This window comes from Biomphalaria glabrata, chromosome 1 (genome assembly GCF_947242115.1).
Source record: "Biomphalaria glabrata chromosome 1, xgBioGlab47.1, whole genome shotgun sequence".
Classification (NCBI taxonomy): Eukaryota; Metazoa; Mollusca; class Gastropoda; family Planorbidae; genus Biomphalaria; species Biomphalaria glabrata.
In genome coordinates this window covers 32,447,039-32,463,988 of record NC_074711.1, presented here as the reverse complement: position 1 = coordinate 32,463,988, position 16,950 = coordinate 32,447,039, and the positions used below count along the sequence as shown (strand labels likewise).

At 32.1% G+C, this 16,950-nt stretch overlaps 1 protein-coding gene across 3 annotated transcripts in view; it reads right to left on the bottom strand.

Annotated features, from left to right (window-relative positions):
• The window catches only part of LOC106053740 (fibrillin-1-like), an 80,618-nt gene that overhangs the window by 20,466 nt on the left and 43,202 nt on the right, over positions 1-16,950 (bottom strand). For all 3 annotated transcript variants that reach the window (XM_056032758.1, XM_056032773.1, XM_056032767.1), the window contains 27 exons: positions 14,589-14,750; positions 14,242-14,364; positions 13,347-13,469; positions 13,101-13,226; positions 12,696-12,818; positions 12,444-12,569; positions 11,324-11,539; positions 11,053-11,178; positions 10,481-10,606; positions 9,796-9,915; positions 9,202-9,342; positions 8,794-8,847; positions 8,452-8,580; positions 8,107-8,253; positions 7,523-7,573; positions 7,313-7,438; positions 5,754-5,882; positions 5,203-5,328; positions 3,771-3,896; positions 3,462-3,584; positions 3,248-3,373; positions 2,849-2,980; positions 2,354-2,476; positions 2,092-2,214; positions 1,043-1,168; positions 816-941; positions 454-576 (listed from right to left, as the gene is read on the bottom strand). In XM_056032758.1, the coding sequence (XP_055888733.1) occupies positions 454-576; positions 816-941; positions 1,043-1,168; positions 2,092-2,214; positions 2,354-2,476; positions 2,849-2,980; positions 3,248-3,373; positions 3,462-3,584; positions 3,771-3,896; positions 5,203-5,328; positions 5,754-5,882; positions 7,313-7,438; positions 7,523-7,573; positions 8,107-8,253; positions 8,452-8,580; positions 8,794-8,847; positions 9,202-9,342; positions 9,796-9,915; positions 10,481-10,606; positions 11,053-11,178; positions 11,324-11,539; positions 12,444-12,569; positions 12,696-12,818; positions 13,101-13,226; positions 13,347-13,469; positions 14,242-14,364; positions 14,589-14,750 (3,402 nt within the window). The remainder of the gene's footprint in view (positions 1-453; positions 577-815; positions 942-1,042; positions 1,169-2,091; positions 2,215-2,353; positions 2,477-2,848; positions 2,981-3,247; positions 3,374-3,461; positions 3,585-3,770; positions 3,897-5,202; positions 5,329-5,753; positions 5,883-7,312; positions 7,439-7,522; positions 7,574-8,106; positions 8,254-8,451; positions 8,581-8,793; positions 8,848-9,201; positions 9,343-9,795; positions 9,916-10,480; positions 10,607-11,052; positions 11,179-11,323; positions 11,540-12,443; positions 12,570-12,695; positions 12,819-13,100; positions 13,227-13,346; positions 13,470-14,241; positions 14,365-14,588; positions 14,751-16,950) is intronic.

The following is a 16,950-nucleotide window of genomic DNA, read 5'->3' as shown; positions in this document are numbered from 1 at the left end:
GATAACTCTTACAAGCTGAAGAAAAATAGAAAATTATTCTGTGCAATGGAAAAGTAACAATGTTAATAAAAATATAAGACCTTTAGTTCGTAGACAAGTTGAAGATCTACTTTAGTAATAATGTTGGTTTTCTTTATTGGTGGTAAAGCTTTACAAAAAATTAACTCTCAAATTGTTGCTTGTATTTTATTTTTTTATGTTTTTAATTATCAAAATAACAATAAAAAGTAATAAATAAGAATGAATAAGAAATGTTACAACTAGCATTAAATTGCCTGGAACATAAATATATAGAAGAATCTGACAACTTAGTAAGCTAGGTGTATGACAAATGTTAACTATCTTATTTATAAATAACAAAAGATATAAACTTAGTGCAAAGTAAATAACAGGTTGCTAATGAAGTCCCAATAGAGGTTAAGGTGAATTACAAGATGTATTTAAATATCTTACCAATACATCCTGTTCCAGTTGGATTGCTTTCAAAATGTGGTGGACACTGACAAACATAGCTGCCTTGCTGATTCACACAAATACCATATTTGCAGTTGTCAGGATTTTCACATTCATCAATATCTATGGAATGTAAGAAATGCAATTACCCACACTACAGAGACATTGATTCTAAGAAGCAGACAGCAAAAAAACAATTCTAACAATCAAAATTACAACAATAAATGGGTTTAATTCACAGAGACACCATTCAGATTAACACAAACCAAGGGCATAAAGAAAATAGCAAATTAGATATAATAAATATGATTTTATAGGTATTAATAACTTTAAATGCAAAGCAACCCCTACAGGTAATTTACCTGTGCAGTTCCCTCCAGTGGCATCTAGCTTATATCCTAGGTTGCAGTTGCACCGAAACATTCCAAAGACATTCTCACACTTCCCGTTGACACAAAGGTTGCGGAACATTGTGCATTCGTCAATGTCTAAAAAACACCATTGGAAGACCTCAGTAAGAAAGTTTACACTAAACAAGCTTATAAAAAGCAAAACTTTTAGCAATTATGAACTGAACTAATCTACAAACCTTTACAAGATCTCTCATCCTCTGTTGGTGCAAAGCCCATATCACATTCACATCTAAATCCACCAGCATAGTTCAAGCACTGGCCATTTTCACAAAGTCCAGGATCCACCATACATTCATCCACATCTGTAAAATTAAGAACAAAAAATACATAACATTTCATTCACATCTGTCAAGTTAAGAACAAAAATATATAACATTTCATCCACATCTGTCAAGTTAAGAACATAAATAACATTTCATCTGCATCTGTATTTCACAACTTTTTTAACATTCACTTTTTTAAAGTGGTAGATAGTTAGAAACTACAAGACCATTAACTATGCGCTAAATATAAAAACAAAATGTACAATTGTGTTTGCTAGTTCCCAAGAATGATTCAATGTTCTGATGTTTTGTCATTCTTGGTTTTTGCTAAATATTTAGGGCATATATCTCTTAAATGGTTCCATAAAGTTGTTATTGCTATTGCTAAAGTGGTAATGGATATAAAATATTTCCCATGGCAACCAGTCCAACTTCTGACCTTCACATATGGCTCAAATATAAGGTCTGGTAGAACTGTTATCACTAAGTCCGCGAGTAACTGCTGCCTAAACCAGTAAGCTTGAGCCTTGACCCACATAGGAGAAAAAGGAACATTCTAAATTTTGCATTATAGCTTTACTGAAACATCGAAAAGGCTTTGGAATTCAACCCTGATAAAAAATCAGGAGCTGGCAACCTTTACACAGCTGCAGCACACAGTGCTACACCATGACAGAGCCTGCAATGCCACTAATTCTAAACTGTATCAGCATTTGCTGTTTCTTTGGACACATCATCTGGGTGGATAGGGGGTAAATGCTGTGTATGCAACATTGTTCCAACCATAGCTAATGCCCAGACATTCACCTCATTTCTATAAGATGAACAATAGTCCTATCATGTAGTAGTACCTCTAAATTTTATTATTAAAGAATGAATACATTGTTGATATTAAAAATCAAATATTGTATGACTTAAAAAAAAAATTTACATATGTTATAAAAGTTCAGAAAAAAAAATACCTTGACAATGGAATCCATCACCACTAAAACCTTCGTCACAAATACACCTGAAGCTTCCTGGTGTGTTTATACATGCAGCTTCCCTGTGACAACCTCCATTATTACGTATACACTCATTGACATCTAGTTGCATGACAAAAAGAATAGCATAATGAATTAACAGGAGTCACTAACATAGCTTTGATTACAGCATAATGAATACAGCCTAATGAAGACACAGCTTTGGATTGAATTCAAATGTAAATAAAAAGAAAACTGAAACCTCGACAAGTGAAACCATCTCCTGTGTATCCAGGCTTGCAATCACATTTGAAGGAGCCCTGGGTATTGATGCATGCAGCATTAGCATCACAACCAGAGGATCCTGACTCACACTCATTTTCATCTAGAACACGAAAATTAAATATTCAGAAAAACCTAAGAGTAGTAGCTTGTCCAAGTTTAGTATTTTAGACAAACTGCCTAGAATATTTAAATTTATCTACTTTAATTTAATAAAGTCAGTATAGGGTTAGGTCCTTCTTTATCTCCATCATATTAATTTAGATTTAATAGAATTTCAAACTTTTTTAACATTAAAATATATATGTGCACAAAAATATTTGCTTTCAAACTACAAGGTTGAAACACAAAGGAACCCTAAGTCTTTAATTTTTTTTTACTTGTATCATTAGATTCTTGGATTAGCATTACACAGAGATTAATAATAATCAAATAATTTTGTGGACAAATGTAAATACTTGAGAAAATGCATTACCAGTGCATCCAGTGGCTCTGATCTGTGTCTTCACTGAGTAACCAATATCACATTTGCATACATAGGAGCCATGAGTATTTTGACATACACCATTCAGACAGAGATTCTTGTTGGTAAGACATTCATCCACATCTGAAGAAAGAGACAAAAAAGACATAATTGTTTTTGATAAATAAAATAACTTTTTAAAACTTATGCGTAAAGATTAAAATATGGACATACCAGAAAGTCTTGACAATAAAATACTGACACTAGTTTTAAGGATTTCCCACAAATCTATGAATTTTCAATACATTTTGAAAATGTCAAAATAAACCAGATTTAATAGTGATTACAACATAGATGTGACCACATGGTCTGAAAGGGGAATTTAACTATAGTGATACTAAGAAAGCTTACCTAAACATCTCTTCTGGTCCTGTGATGGATTTAATCCTCCAGTACAGATGCATCTATAGGAGCCAGGCAAGTTCTCACACCTACCACCATCACATATATTGGGTTGTTCTTTACATTCATCCACATCTGAAGATAATTTAGTTTAACAGATAAATTAATCAACAATGAACTATCACTGATGAAAACTGAAGTGATAAATTGTGACAAAACTTACCAACACATGTTCTGCCATCAGTGAGGAGCAGGTAGCCAGTACCACAAGAGCAAGTAAAACTACCTGGCATATTGACACACACTGCCTGGCAACCACCATTTTCAGACTCACATTCATTGATATCTAGTTAATACAGAAAACAATCTAGAAGATCTCCATTTTTTTTTAGCACAACAATGAAAGAAACAACACACACACAAAACTACTTTATTTGAACAAATACTTCTCTAAATAAAAGTTACTATGTATATTCTATGTAATAAACTGTGTATTTTGTTTTTATTTATAAATCAGATCTTTAAAGTTTACCAATGCACATTGACTTGAGTTCGTTAGGAACATATCCTTGGTTACAGATACACTGGTAGCCTCCCATAAAGTTTTCACAGTGTCCATTGGAACAGATGCTGCTACTAGATGAGCACTCATCGATATCTTTGATAAATAAAATACATATTCTTTACACAAACTAAATTCATTAATATTATTTGTATCAAAAGTAGGCCTACATAAAAAACAAGCAAAATATAAAAATACTTTAAAAAAAAAAAGTAGCCCATATCTAAGGGGAAGAACTCCACAATTACACTTATAGCTCAATAATGTAGAATTTATTTCCCTTTTCAATATAAAAAAAAAATTAATTACCAATAATTAATTGACTAATTGGTTAATTTTTTAAATGATTCAGGTTTTGTTAGCTAGAACAACTAAAAAATAACAAGATTTACTGCTGCAGGGGTGAAATACTGTATAGAAAATACAATTAAGAATATGCATAGAGGTAAACCTGCCAGACTATGTAAAAATAAAGGACATTTGAGCCATGAGGCCTTCATCAGCTACAGAGCAAATATACGAAAGACAAACTATTAACACAAAAAAGGCTTAAGTTAACTTATCTGTTCGATGATGTTCTCTATCAAGGCCGAAAACAAATGAGCTACGCTGGTAAGCATGGTAAATCGGAAGGGGGGAGTGATGTCTAACAAAGATGAATGGAAAAAGGGTGGAGAGTTAGTCCCATCTCATTTTAAATAAAAGTGTGTTGGTTGTTGATCCTGTGAGGTTGGAGGGTGCCTGACATGTAACTAAGTTTATTTTCAATCTGCAGACGGGTGTTTTGGTCATTGCATGTTGTTTAGCTGTGTATAGCAATAAACAATTGTGGAAAGTTTCAACTTGATTTGAGAATGGGTGTAGGGGATATAACATGTGCATTTATATAATTGGACAAAACCTAACATATTTAGCCATACCTCTTAACACTTAAGGATTAATTTCCCTTTTTGCTATCAAAGAAAATAACTAATTACCAGTAATTATTTGACTAATCAGTTTATTCTTTTTATTGACTCATGTACAATAAATAGTTCTGTAAAGTTTCAACTTGATCCAAGAATGGGTGTGGGAGAAATAACATGTTCAAATTTATACAAGACAGAGAGACAGAGTGAGTTGATATAAGCTTTGTAAGAAACAAAGATTTTTCTGTAAAAAAGCAAAAGATCCTTCAGAGCAAGTATATTTAGAGCCACAGTGTAGATTTAGGGCAGGTAGTTGTACAACTGACATGATTTTTCTAAAAATGCTATCTACAAGTATGATTTAAGTGAAAAGAAAAAGAATGTAAATTTGAAAAAAGCAGTTACCGGTATGCAAAAGAAAATTGATCCTGCTAGGTTATAACATAACAGTGCTTTAGTAGCCTACTTTTATTAATCCCTTCAATTCTAACTACCTTTGCAGACCTGACCATCAGGGGCTAGCTCATGTCCATCAGGACAAACACATTCATAGCTTCCTTGAGTGTTCATACAGCTGCCACCACGGCACAGTGACCTACTGTCTTCACATTCTTCAATGTCTGGAGGCAAAGAAAGGTTTTATAAATAATTAAACAGCTGTTTAACTACATAAACATTTGTAGTATTACAACCTATGTACACAGACATTTATGTTTATATGATCTATTTACTTATACATGTCCAATAGTACAATCTATTTAACATACAATGTGTCTGCATACCAATAGTTTACATTAGCATTAACCATTAAAAGATCATGAGCTATATCAACAGCTTTTACAGGACAGTATTCTATTATATATATGAAACAAACTACATCTATTCTGACCATGTTATAATAACTGTTAAGATTTTAATAGAAATATGAATTCAATCTTGTTGGTACTGATATTGAGGCCCAAATCAAATCTGTTTACCAAATAATGATCTTAATTCTGGAAAAAAAAAGTTTTATTTCCCAACCATTAATGACATTCATACTCACCAACACACATTTGATTCATCATTATGCCTTTATACCCAGGTCCACATTCACAGTAAAATGACCCTGGAACATTGACACATCTTCCTGGACTACAAATGTCAACCATGGAGATCCTGCATTCATCAATGTCTGAAGGGAGTTAATAAAAATGAGTTAATGTTTCTAGAAAGTTTTCAATAAACCTTTTATGACTTTAAATTAGAAACAAATTATTTATAGTAGTATTCCTATTTATATTGATTTAATGTTTTTTCTGTCAGAAATATAAAAAATGTACTTCATTCTAAATATCTGATATAAAAAATCTCAAGATCCTTAAGATGAAATCTATCTTTCATCTTTCAATAATATGGCTATTTAGCAAATGTTCTTAACTTTATAAAATGCTAACCCTGACCTATCGGTCCTGTCTGGTTTAGCGAAAAAGACCAAAAGCTGACCTTTCAGCCATGATAGTTCCAACCAAAAGATAGGCTAGCAAGTATTTGTAATGCCAATCAGATTTATTCTTACTATTTTTACACATTCATAAACTGTAATGGTGGCTTCCTTCGCTGTTTTTATAATATAATATATAATTTGACAATTTGTTTGTATTGATTTTTTGAAGTTAGCTAGTGCTAGGTGAAAATTTCAACATGTTAGATGGTGAAATTGATGAAATCACTGACTCCGATTTTAGTGACTCTGATAGCACTAATAATAATCAGGGCAGTATTGAAGAGGGCTTTAGATCTAGGTCTACACTAGATTTAGATTTAGCACTAGTAGTGGTAACATAGTTTATAGTTTGGGGTGAGGAGCTGGATAAAGAGGACCCATTTGAGCTACAATATAAGGGATTAGCACCCCGCAGACTGTTTTATGCTTTTTTTGTTTTACTATAAATTTAGTTCAGATGTTTGTTAGGGAGACAAATAAATATGATGCCAAATTTCTGACCAACCAACAGCTCACAAGAGCATAAATGGGTGGATGTCACTGTGACCCAAATGAAGGTGTTTATTTCCAAGATACTGGGAGAGGGAGGGAGAGAAAAGTAGTAAAATAATGTGTCTGAAGGGTCTTTTTTCCTCAAACACAAGTATTAGGACTTCTTTAGGCCTAAAAGTATTAAAAAACTCTTTTTTTAATTCTGTTCTGAAAAATTTTGTTTGTAAATTATGCAAATTAGCTTGGCTTATTTTTAAAATGTTAATATTTCAGTTGGATTCCTGAAGATTGTATTAGTTCATACATATGAATCGAATATATATATATATATATAGTTTAATATGTAAAGTGATTACTTTATTTGTTATTAATTTTTTTGTAATAGATGTGTTCAGTTTGTAAATCTTGTCACCAAATGTGCATAAAGTCACCATCTTAAAAGGGTTCAAATAAACATCGATAACTTAAAAAAAGCGATTAAACATATCGAATAAAAAATTTACAAAAATGTACCTTTAAAACATTAGCTTACTTGATCTATGAATTAATGTGGATGCAGTACGTAATAGTTACACATGGAAATAAGTTAAAACAAAATGACAAACTAACCACAAAAAAACACTTACCAGTGCAGTTTGTGCCAAAGCTATCTTTAGCATAGCCAGGGTTGCAGTCACATTCAAAGCTACCAAATGTGTTTCTACACCTGCCATTAACACACAGGCCAGGGAACATGGTGCACTCATTTATATCTAGTAAAAGGGCAGTCAAAGTAAGTTTCTTTTAGAATGAGTGATAATATATATAACCTCAATTTCTTTTTATTGCTTATTTACCTCTAAATGGTTCCCCTCCATCATGGTCTTTACACAATGCTGTGTGTTCATCTGTAATTTACAAGGATAATTTAAATTAATTACAATAAGAACAATCTGGTATAAACTTTGTCACATGTAAATTATGAGTGAGTCTGGTGTGAATGTACACTTTGGTTTCTTATAGTTATAATGTTTTTTGTTTGGTGTAATGCACAAATTGTAAGACAAATTTCCTTACGGATAATAAAGATTATTATTATTATTATTATTATTAAAATGACAACACTGAGAAAAATAAACTCTTAAATATTTTATTTTTTATTTTCAACTTTTTGTATCATAAAAAATCATACACCAGAACATTTAATAAAATCTAAAAATCTGATACCAACTTTTATTTAAGATGTATAAATGTATTGAAAGAAATGAATAACTAAAAAGAAATCTGAAAACTTGAATCAAATCCAATTTTTTGTTTTAAAAAGACAACTATTGGAATCATTTTTCAGATCTGCTGCATAAATTAAAGATGGCTAAAAAGTATGACAAGAAATTCCAAATTAAAAAAAATGTTTTTCTATACTTCTAATGTTATTCACTACCTGATCCTATTTGGGGACATCCTGCACATGGTTCACCCCAAGCCACTCCAATGGAGCAACAACAATCAACCTTGCTATACACACCCATGAAAGGCTTGGAACAGAACATTCGGGAATAGTCTTGATAACAGTTACTCTTGCGTGTATCTGTGAATGCCAATAAAAGAATTCAAACATTCTTAATGACAAATTATACTTTAGATATCATCTTAATATTCAAAATAATGAGGTTTACCTAATTACTAATTCTTGTCTTTAAATGTTAAATGGTTTCACACAATTAATTTTCTTTTTGCACAGCTATATTTTGGATAGAAATTGTTTACATTATATTTTAAAAAATACCTATACAACGCAGTCTGGTATTGTCTAGTACAAGACCAGGTGGACAGGTACAAATAAAAGATCCCTCAGTATTGACACACTGGCCGCCTCCTTTACATAAATTTGGAATCCTCTCACATTCATTGATATCTGTGATTAGAGACAAATTTATGAATCTTTCTTTTGCCCTTTTCAATACATATAAAAGAAATGATTATAATATAATACTATAATGATCTAGCATATTTTAAAAATTTGCTTTACAGCAATCATAAGAAAAAAATTAGAACAGAGAAAATTAGAAGCGATTTTTTTTCTGAGGGAAATGTAATTTAGAAAGTTAAATATAATCTGATGTCTTACCAACACAGTTGATTCCATTCTTAAAAGTGAATCCTTTAGGACAGTGAAGTTCAGCTGAAGAGAATGTTATAGAAATAGATTAGGATACTTCTAGTTATTCATTAATTTTGACTAAATTTTGTGCTGAAATAATAAGGTAAAAAAAATATTTAAATTTCAAAATCTATAATGAATTTTATAACAAGTAATATTTGATATATGTAAAATGGCTTATTTTATTATATCATTTGATTTTTCGTTCTTGAGGCTTTATCCAGACTCAAATAGGGAGCAAAACAATGTTATTCAAGAATTACATTAGCAATATGTGCTAATTACAGTTTCTTGTATGGATGTGTCTTAATGATTTCTATTAACATAATAAATTCATATTTAAATAAATCAAGAAAACAAAATGACAAAACTAACTTTGAGAAGGGCATGGGGCACAAGGACTTCCCCAAGCCTGCCCTATAGAGCCACAACATTCAGATTGGGTTAACAGACCAGGTAGGCTGTTCTCACAGTTTCCATTGAGTATACTCAACCAACAGGTGGCCTGACGATTATCTGGTCATGGAAAGAACAAACAAGCTTTTCAATAAATAAGAACTTTTTAAATAATATATGAATGTGATAAAATCTGACAAAACCAGTTAAATAATTAATTTCCAATCCAAAACTAGTCATTTCATGGCAGACTTTTAATCTATGGTCATTTTTAAAATTAAAATAAGACTTGACCAAATTTTATTTGTTCATATTGTTCATAAGTAACTAAAAATAGCATTAGATGCCTTACAGTTCATACAGTAGCTGAAGCTAAGCTGATATCAGTTTTCAGTTGTACTTAAGCCAGGTTAACTATTAAAGTTTTTTTGTTATATACATCATCATGTTTGACGTTATATAAGTGTTGGCAACAATGTCCTAAACAACTGAAGGTAATAGTAACTATAAGTATATTAATTAGTTGGTTTAAATACAATTTAAAAGAATATTTATGTATGTGCACAAACTGACCTATACAAATGCGTTCTGTTGTGTCAAGTATTCTACCAGGTCCACACTTGCATTTAAAGCTGCCTTGTGTATTGATACACTCTCCTCCAACACAGGGTCTTTCAACACACTCATTGATATCTGTACATTGTTAATGTTCTCTTTATTTGTAATACAAATAGTATATATACTTTTATAGATTTGTAAATCTAGGCTTGTTTCAAAGTTACATTCCCATGTAAATAGTTAAGTTTATTAAAGGCAGATGATGTAAAGGTAACCTGCTTCTTTAAAAATTATGATTCATAAGGGTTTCATGTGGTCAGCACAATACATTTCAAAAAATAATATTCAACTTGAGGGAAAAAAAATCTATAATTCTCCAGGATTTGAATTCTAAAGACCCTACTTTAGGAAGCCCAATACTTTAGACCACTCAGAAGAAAGCCTAAGGCTAAAGTAAAAGTTAAAAAAAAAACAAAAAACTTTTCATAACTTTTCTAATCTCAATGCAATAAAACTCATCTAATCCACACTTCTGAGCATCATATTGTGTCTATGTCTAGTTGGGAGATAAGGTTTTAGTTCTAGTCAGGCATAGAGGCATTAACAGATGACTTGTCATCATCTGCCCTATGGATCACAAAGTCTGAAAGGGGTTATTTACTATGTTTTTAAAAGTTATCAGTTGCAAATATTGTCTCACCTTCACACATCCTGGTAGCACCACTGAATCTATAACCAGTAGGACAGGTGCATTGGAAGCTTCCAGGTGTATTTTTACATTGCCCTCCATCACAAAGCATTGGATTGGCTTCACACTCATTGATATCTGCAGAATAGGCATTATTTTATTATAAAATACATTTTTAAATAAATTCTGAGCTAAGAAATCACATTTCTTGTAAAAAATCACCACAAGATGTGTTGGTACAGGGCAAAGCCATATATAGGACAGAAACCAATTTTAATACAAATTAAAATGTAGCCCTTCTATAGCTCTACATGTTTCCAGTTTCTGCATCAAAGGAGACTTAATGTTTCCTTCAAATAAATTTAAGGGTGACAGGAAAATTTCAGGTGTTATACCAAGAAAGAGAATATTAAGCAGGTTAAAATGAAGGATGCAGACAGGGCCGGTCCTAACAATTATAAGGCCCTATGCGAAACTGATTGCGTGAGGCCTAGTCTGGGTGGGAATAAGGATAATAAGTGAAAATTAAGATTTTGTATTAAAAAAAAATTGAATTTGAATTTTATGGCAGTAAATGTGCTAACCTAAACATCTGAGTCCTGCAGAGTCCTGCCTGTAGCCAGGGTTACAAATACATCTGTAACCCATTTCAATGTTCTCACAGATACCATTGGTACAGATGTCTGGCTGTTGTAAGCACTCATTAATATCTGTGTTAATTGAGAAAAAAAACAGATGTGTTAAGAATCAAGACACTAAGAAAAAAAAATAGCTATAAATAATAAGCACTACTTTTAAAAGGTGATAAGAATAAATATCAAATGAGTAAAAAAATATTATTAGGGACTTACTAACCTTTCCCATCATGATCAGTTCCTTTGCCAAAAGGACAAAGCTGAATAAACTCAGGGTCCTCCATGCGAGGGCATGGTATACATGCCTGACCCCAGGCATAGGTTTGACCTGGAGCAGACAGAGTACAACAACAAGCAGACTTGGACATAAGACGAAGTAGTGGATTTAAGCACTGGCCATCTCTATAATCAGGGTAGCATAATCCTTGTCGAACATCTGTTCAGAAGAATTACATAATTGCAATGAAATTGATGAGTACAGTGAAATCTCAACTAATGACCACTATCAATTCTGGAAAGTTGGTAGGTACTTGAAATATTTGGTTTCAGAAACAATTTTCCGAATAAGAAATATATTTAACTGGTTCCCAGCCATTGCTGAATCGCTAAAAATTACAGACTATATAGGTATGTTTTTTTTAGCAGAACAGTTATAATAATTTATAATATATAAATGGATTGAGATAAACATATGAACATTAAAGAATGCCATGGGTGGAGGAAAGTGAAGGGAGAGAAGGGGTGGGACTACTGCTTAGAGGCAGTGTCCTACTCTTAGAGAACATGAGCCATTCTAAAATTGGTCACATGTGGGTGATGCGGCTGCTCAGTTGCAGGTGCAAATTGTGAATGAAATTTTAGGTTGTCATCCAAAATGTTCACTGTCAAAAGCATTTGCTAGTCAAGGTTCCACTATATATATGTGTATTACACTATCAAAATTCCTTGATATAATTTAAAGAGTTGCTTCTGTCAGAGTTTTTTGTTTGTGTGTATCTGTAAGCACACACAGGCTAAGTTATTATCCCAATTTCTTCAAGTTTTATTTAGCCATAGATTTAAATAAATGAATTAAGTAATTTTGTCTTTGGTCTTTTTTGAAAATGTAAGCAATTAAGCCTATGTATAGCAAAAATTTATTTAAAAAAAACTATTTATAAGTTAAAGATGACTTTACAAGAGCAAGGTAATAAAACCATGAATCCTTATAATCTCTTTTTTTTTTGGTCAACAAAGTTTATAGCATGATTTTCAGCATGTTTAGTGAATAAAAAAGTGTTGTTGGAGTGAATACTTTTTGTAGACCATTAATAACCTATTGCATTAATTAGTGTTTTTACCCAAGCATGTTCTTCCATCTTGTCCCAGAACAAATCCTTGTGGACATTCGCATCTGAAGCTACCTTGATTATTAATGCACATGCCATTGTTGCAGATTCTTGGATGAGTTTCACATTCATTGATGTCTATAAAACAAAAATAATAATGAATTACAATGTATTAGACATCATCATTTGGGTCCTATTTATTTATACAGGTTTCATCCTACTTAGGAAATGCAAATGGTTATGTCAGTATGACCTAGAGCATACCTATACATGCCTGGTTGGATGAATCTAGCTGGAAGCCAGGATTACAGATACACTTGTAGCTACCCATCATGTTGTGACACCTGCCGTTGGTACACATGCCAGTACGCTTACATTCATCATAGTCTGTAATACCGTAACACAGTGATTTTTACATGTAAAAACATATTTAAATGTGAGACACAATAATAATAATAAGATGTTGATTGGTCATAGGTCTTATGGCAGAATATAATTCAGCAAAATCATAAATATACCAACTGCCATTTCAGTTTATTATGCAAAAAACTTAGATTAGCAAAAACCAAAGTGTCTGCCACAATATTCTATATATTAAAGTTAATTTAAAATGAATAGCTTATTGCTTATAAATTAAGCATATTACATTTAGAGTCTTCTATTACATACCAATGCAAAATGCCCCATCTGGAGCTAACTGAAAACCAGGGTCACAGTCACAACGGAAACTGCCTTCAGTATTCACACATCGCCCATGTTGACAAACCCTTCCATTTTCAGTGCATTCATTAATATCTGCAGAACAAAAGTTAGGCTTTAAAATTTAAAACACCAATAGCTCAAGATTTTTTTTTTAAATTGAAAAACGATAGACTGACATTAGAACATAAAACAAACATTGGAATTAATTCCTACCAAAACAGATTTGCTGGTTTGGTGATTGCCTAAAGCCTGGGTTACAAACACACTTATAAGAACCATCCATGTTGATACATCTTCCATTGGGACACATCTGCACTGTTTCACATTCATTCATGTCTGAAACAAAAGATGAAATTTTTATAGTGATTACTGAATAAGACATCAATGTAAAAGAAACTTCAAACCATAAAACATATGGATTGTGTTCATATAAGTGAAAATTTAATATTTGTTAATGAGAACTTAAAGATGGATAATAAAACTGAACATTTCTGTGAAAGTAGTTAGTATGTGGCCAGTACAACAGACAAAATATCTGTATTCACAACAACAGATGTATAGAAGCTATTCGAGTTAATGAGCTAAATATCGTCCAAAGCTAAACATTTCTGTTAAAGGGATGTAAGTATGCTTTCTATTTTCAAAAATAAAGAGAAAAATATAAAGCACAAAAAAGTTTTTTGTTTCTTTCACTAGATACTATTTTCTTTCATATTATAGCTGGTTAAGACAGCAGATCATTTTGATATGAATTCGTGTTTTTAACCTAAATATCTATATGGGAGATCATCAAAACAATCAACTACTTATAAATCTACTGATAGATGCCATAGAAAAAAATTAGCAACACTTAGGAACAACAAATTCTGAGAGAAAACGTGTCTGCATTTAGTCAAATAAAGCTTTTCCAACAAATACATGAAGATCCCTAAATACAGCTATTTAGCTCTAATCAATAATACCCAATTTTATAATTCATGGTTTTCTTCTAAAGAATAAAAAAAAAATTTAAAGCAGCATCGGGATGATTGTTATGGGAATGAAGATTTAAATTTTGGACCCATGTAAATCATTCAACATCCATGAAACAAGGAGATGAAATGCCAACCTGTGCAGTAAGTTCCATCCTTGGACAAAGCAAATCCTGGGTTACATTTACACTCAAAGCCTCCTTTTGTGTTAGTACATCTGCCATGGCTACATATTCCTGGTCGACTGCATTCATCTACGTCTGTAGTTTAAAAAGAGCAATCTTAACATAGCTACTGAAAACAGCTATTTATTCCCTTTTTAAATTTATTTTATCAAAGAAAAATATGTATATTTTAAAAATAGATCTAGTTATAAGTTAAGTCTTTTAGACTTCATTCAAATAAGTTCTAAAAAAAATTATGATTTACGTCATTACTTCAATCTATATTACATGTGTTTACAGCTACAAGTTACTTAGCATACCAACACAATTGCCCTGTGAATCATTTCTAAATCCAGGATTGCATTCACATCTGAAAGAGTCTTCAAGACTTATGCATCTTCCATTCTCACAAAGATTATCCAATGACTTGCAGTAGTCAAACTTAGTACTGGACAGAGGGTCACACAGTTTCTTGTGGGCATCTGTGAATATTAGAATATAACAGAATCTGACAGAGTATTTAGATTCTAGGCTGCCTGGTCATGATAAATTCTGAAAATAGAAGTAGGCCTATGATTTACTGACATGTTTAAAAGCTATTAAATTGTAAACGGGTTACTTTTATTTCATGTTACTTTTGTTTAGTTTTCTCCTGTAATGTATATATATAAATATAGAATCTATAATAATAATGCTTTGTACTTGTAACTTGTGTGTTCCTTTCTGTCCTCCTTAATTTATTATAATTAATAATTGAATTTTATGCTTAGCTTAGATTCAGTAACGTAGATATGGATCGCTAGATCTAAAATTCAATTCAAAATTGAAGGTATGTCAGAAACATATTTAGAGTCTACTAAAATACGATTCATTGCATTGACATGGTGGACATTTCAATTGCATCGATCAGTTCAAACTTTTGATAACTGTTGTCAGTGTTGTATACTAGTAGTGAGGTAGTCTAGACATCAAGTCTGTAGGATAGGCCCGCAGTATTGATAACCTTAGACCTTCTAATTAAAAATTAATTAAAGTCATATACATCTAAAATCTAGATATAAAAACAAAATATCTCTCTATATATATATTTTAAATACCTGCATCGAAAAAATACTCCCCCCCCCCTCTAAAAAAAATAGTACAAACTGTGTCATTAATTTAAAAAAAAATTCAACAAATTTTGGACCGCTGCGTTATTTCCCTTGTATTTTGTCCGTATTAACTTTTAACGGATTGAGGATGATTGAGCACCTTTAATTTGCATGCATGTAATTTTTTTTTATAGTCACTCTTAGCCAGATCTATATCTATTATCTAATAAATCAAACTGTAGATATAGAAAGGAAAGGTTTGTATAAGACATACACTCAGTGGTGAGACGATGACACTCTGACGATGGATTACGATCGGTTGGTGCTGATAACGGAGAGCCTCGCCTAGTGGGGGTTGAAAGCTTGTCTATCAGTTATTAAGGGGGACTTCACGTAAAGAGTGGGACAAATAAGTATTCTATCTGTCGATGTTGTGCCCTTTACTTTGTCATTGAGTTAAAGAATCTTTGCCACGGATCCTTTCCTGATTCTCCTGATTTATCACATTTTCTTAAATGCCTTTCTCCTGTGCGGATATAGATTTTAAAAAAAAAACGGAGCCTCAGCTTATCGGTTGGTAGTATGCCATGAACACTGATTTGTTTAGGCTATTAGAGACTTAACAACAAACGAATATTTACATTGAACTAGAACGGTGTTTCGCAAGCTGTATTCCGCAAAACCCTAAGTTTTCGGCGATGCCCGATGAGGTGTTCCACGAACTACTGGAAAAATTAACTAGTTGGCCTTCACGTGAATTAATCTCTCTAAAAATAAACATGTGTTCCGCTTAATACTCAGAATGTGCGAAAAGTTCCATTAAGAAAAAAGTTTTGGAAACACTGGACTAGAGTAACACCATTAGTAATATCAGTAAATGTCGAGACACTTCAGGACAGAAGACTGAAAAGTAAAGCACAAATAATACATACATCACTGAACTATGATTTACAAATATGAAAAAACTAAACGTAATGAAATACTCAGAAAGATATAGGCACATTTCTTAGTCCATATGCTAGAACAAATTGATAGAAGGTCTCCTTCTTCCCTAGTGCTATTAGAGCATGAAACGGGTTGCCTGAATCAGCCAGAAAAATCAATGACTTAGAATAGTTTAAACCTCTAATTAACATGCATGACTGAATTAAAACATGGATATGTGTAGGTTCCTTCTTCTAAATGAACCGCTGTAATTTATAAGATCATTTGCATATTTAAAAAAAAAAGAAGATATATTTTTTAATGTTAAGGCCTCTTTTAAAAGTGAGGCCCTGGTGCGTCTTAACAAAAGTGTTGCTGTAATTCCACCTTTTACCTAATATATTATTTGCAATTTAGGATTTTTCGGCAATGGAAACGCAAACAGAGCTTTACTTTCTAAAGCATTATCTCAAAGAGACAAGAACCATATGCTCGACAGTCCCTGTTGTGTAGTATACTTTAGACATCCAGGCCGAATTCATTTGACTTTCATTCACAGAGGGATATATTACGCGGCCCAACATTATCTATTCCTGCTGGCCGACTATGTGATAACATTTTCATGGCATTACGAGAATTTCTAACATCAAAGTCATCTTTTCAGTCC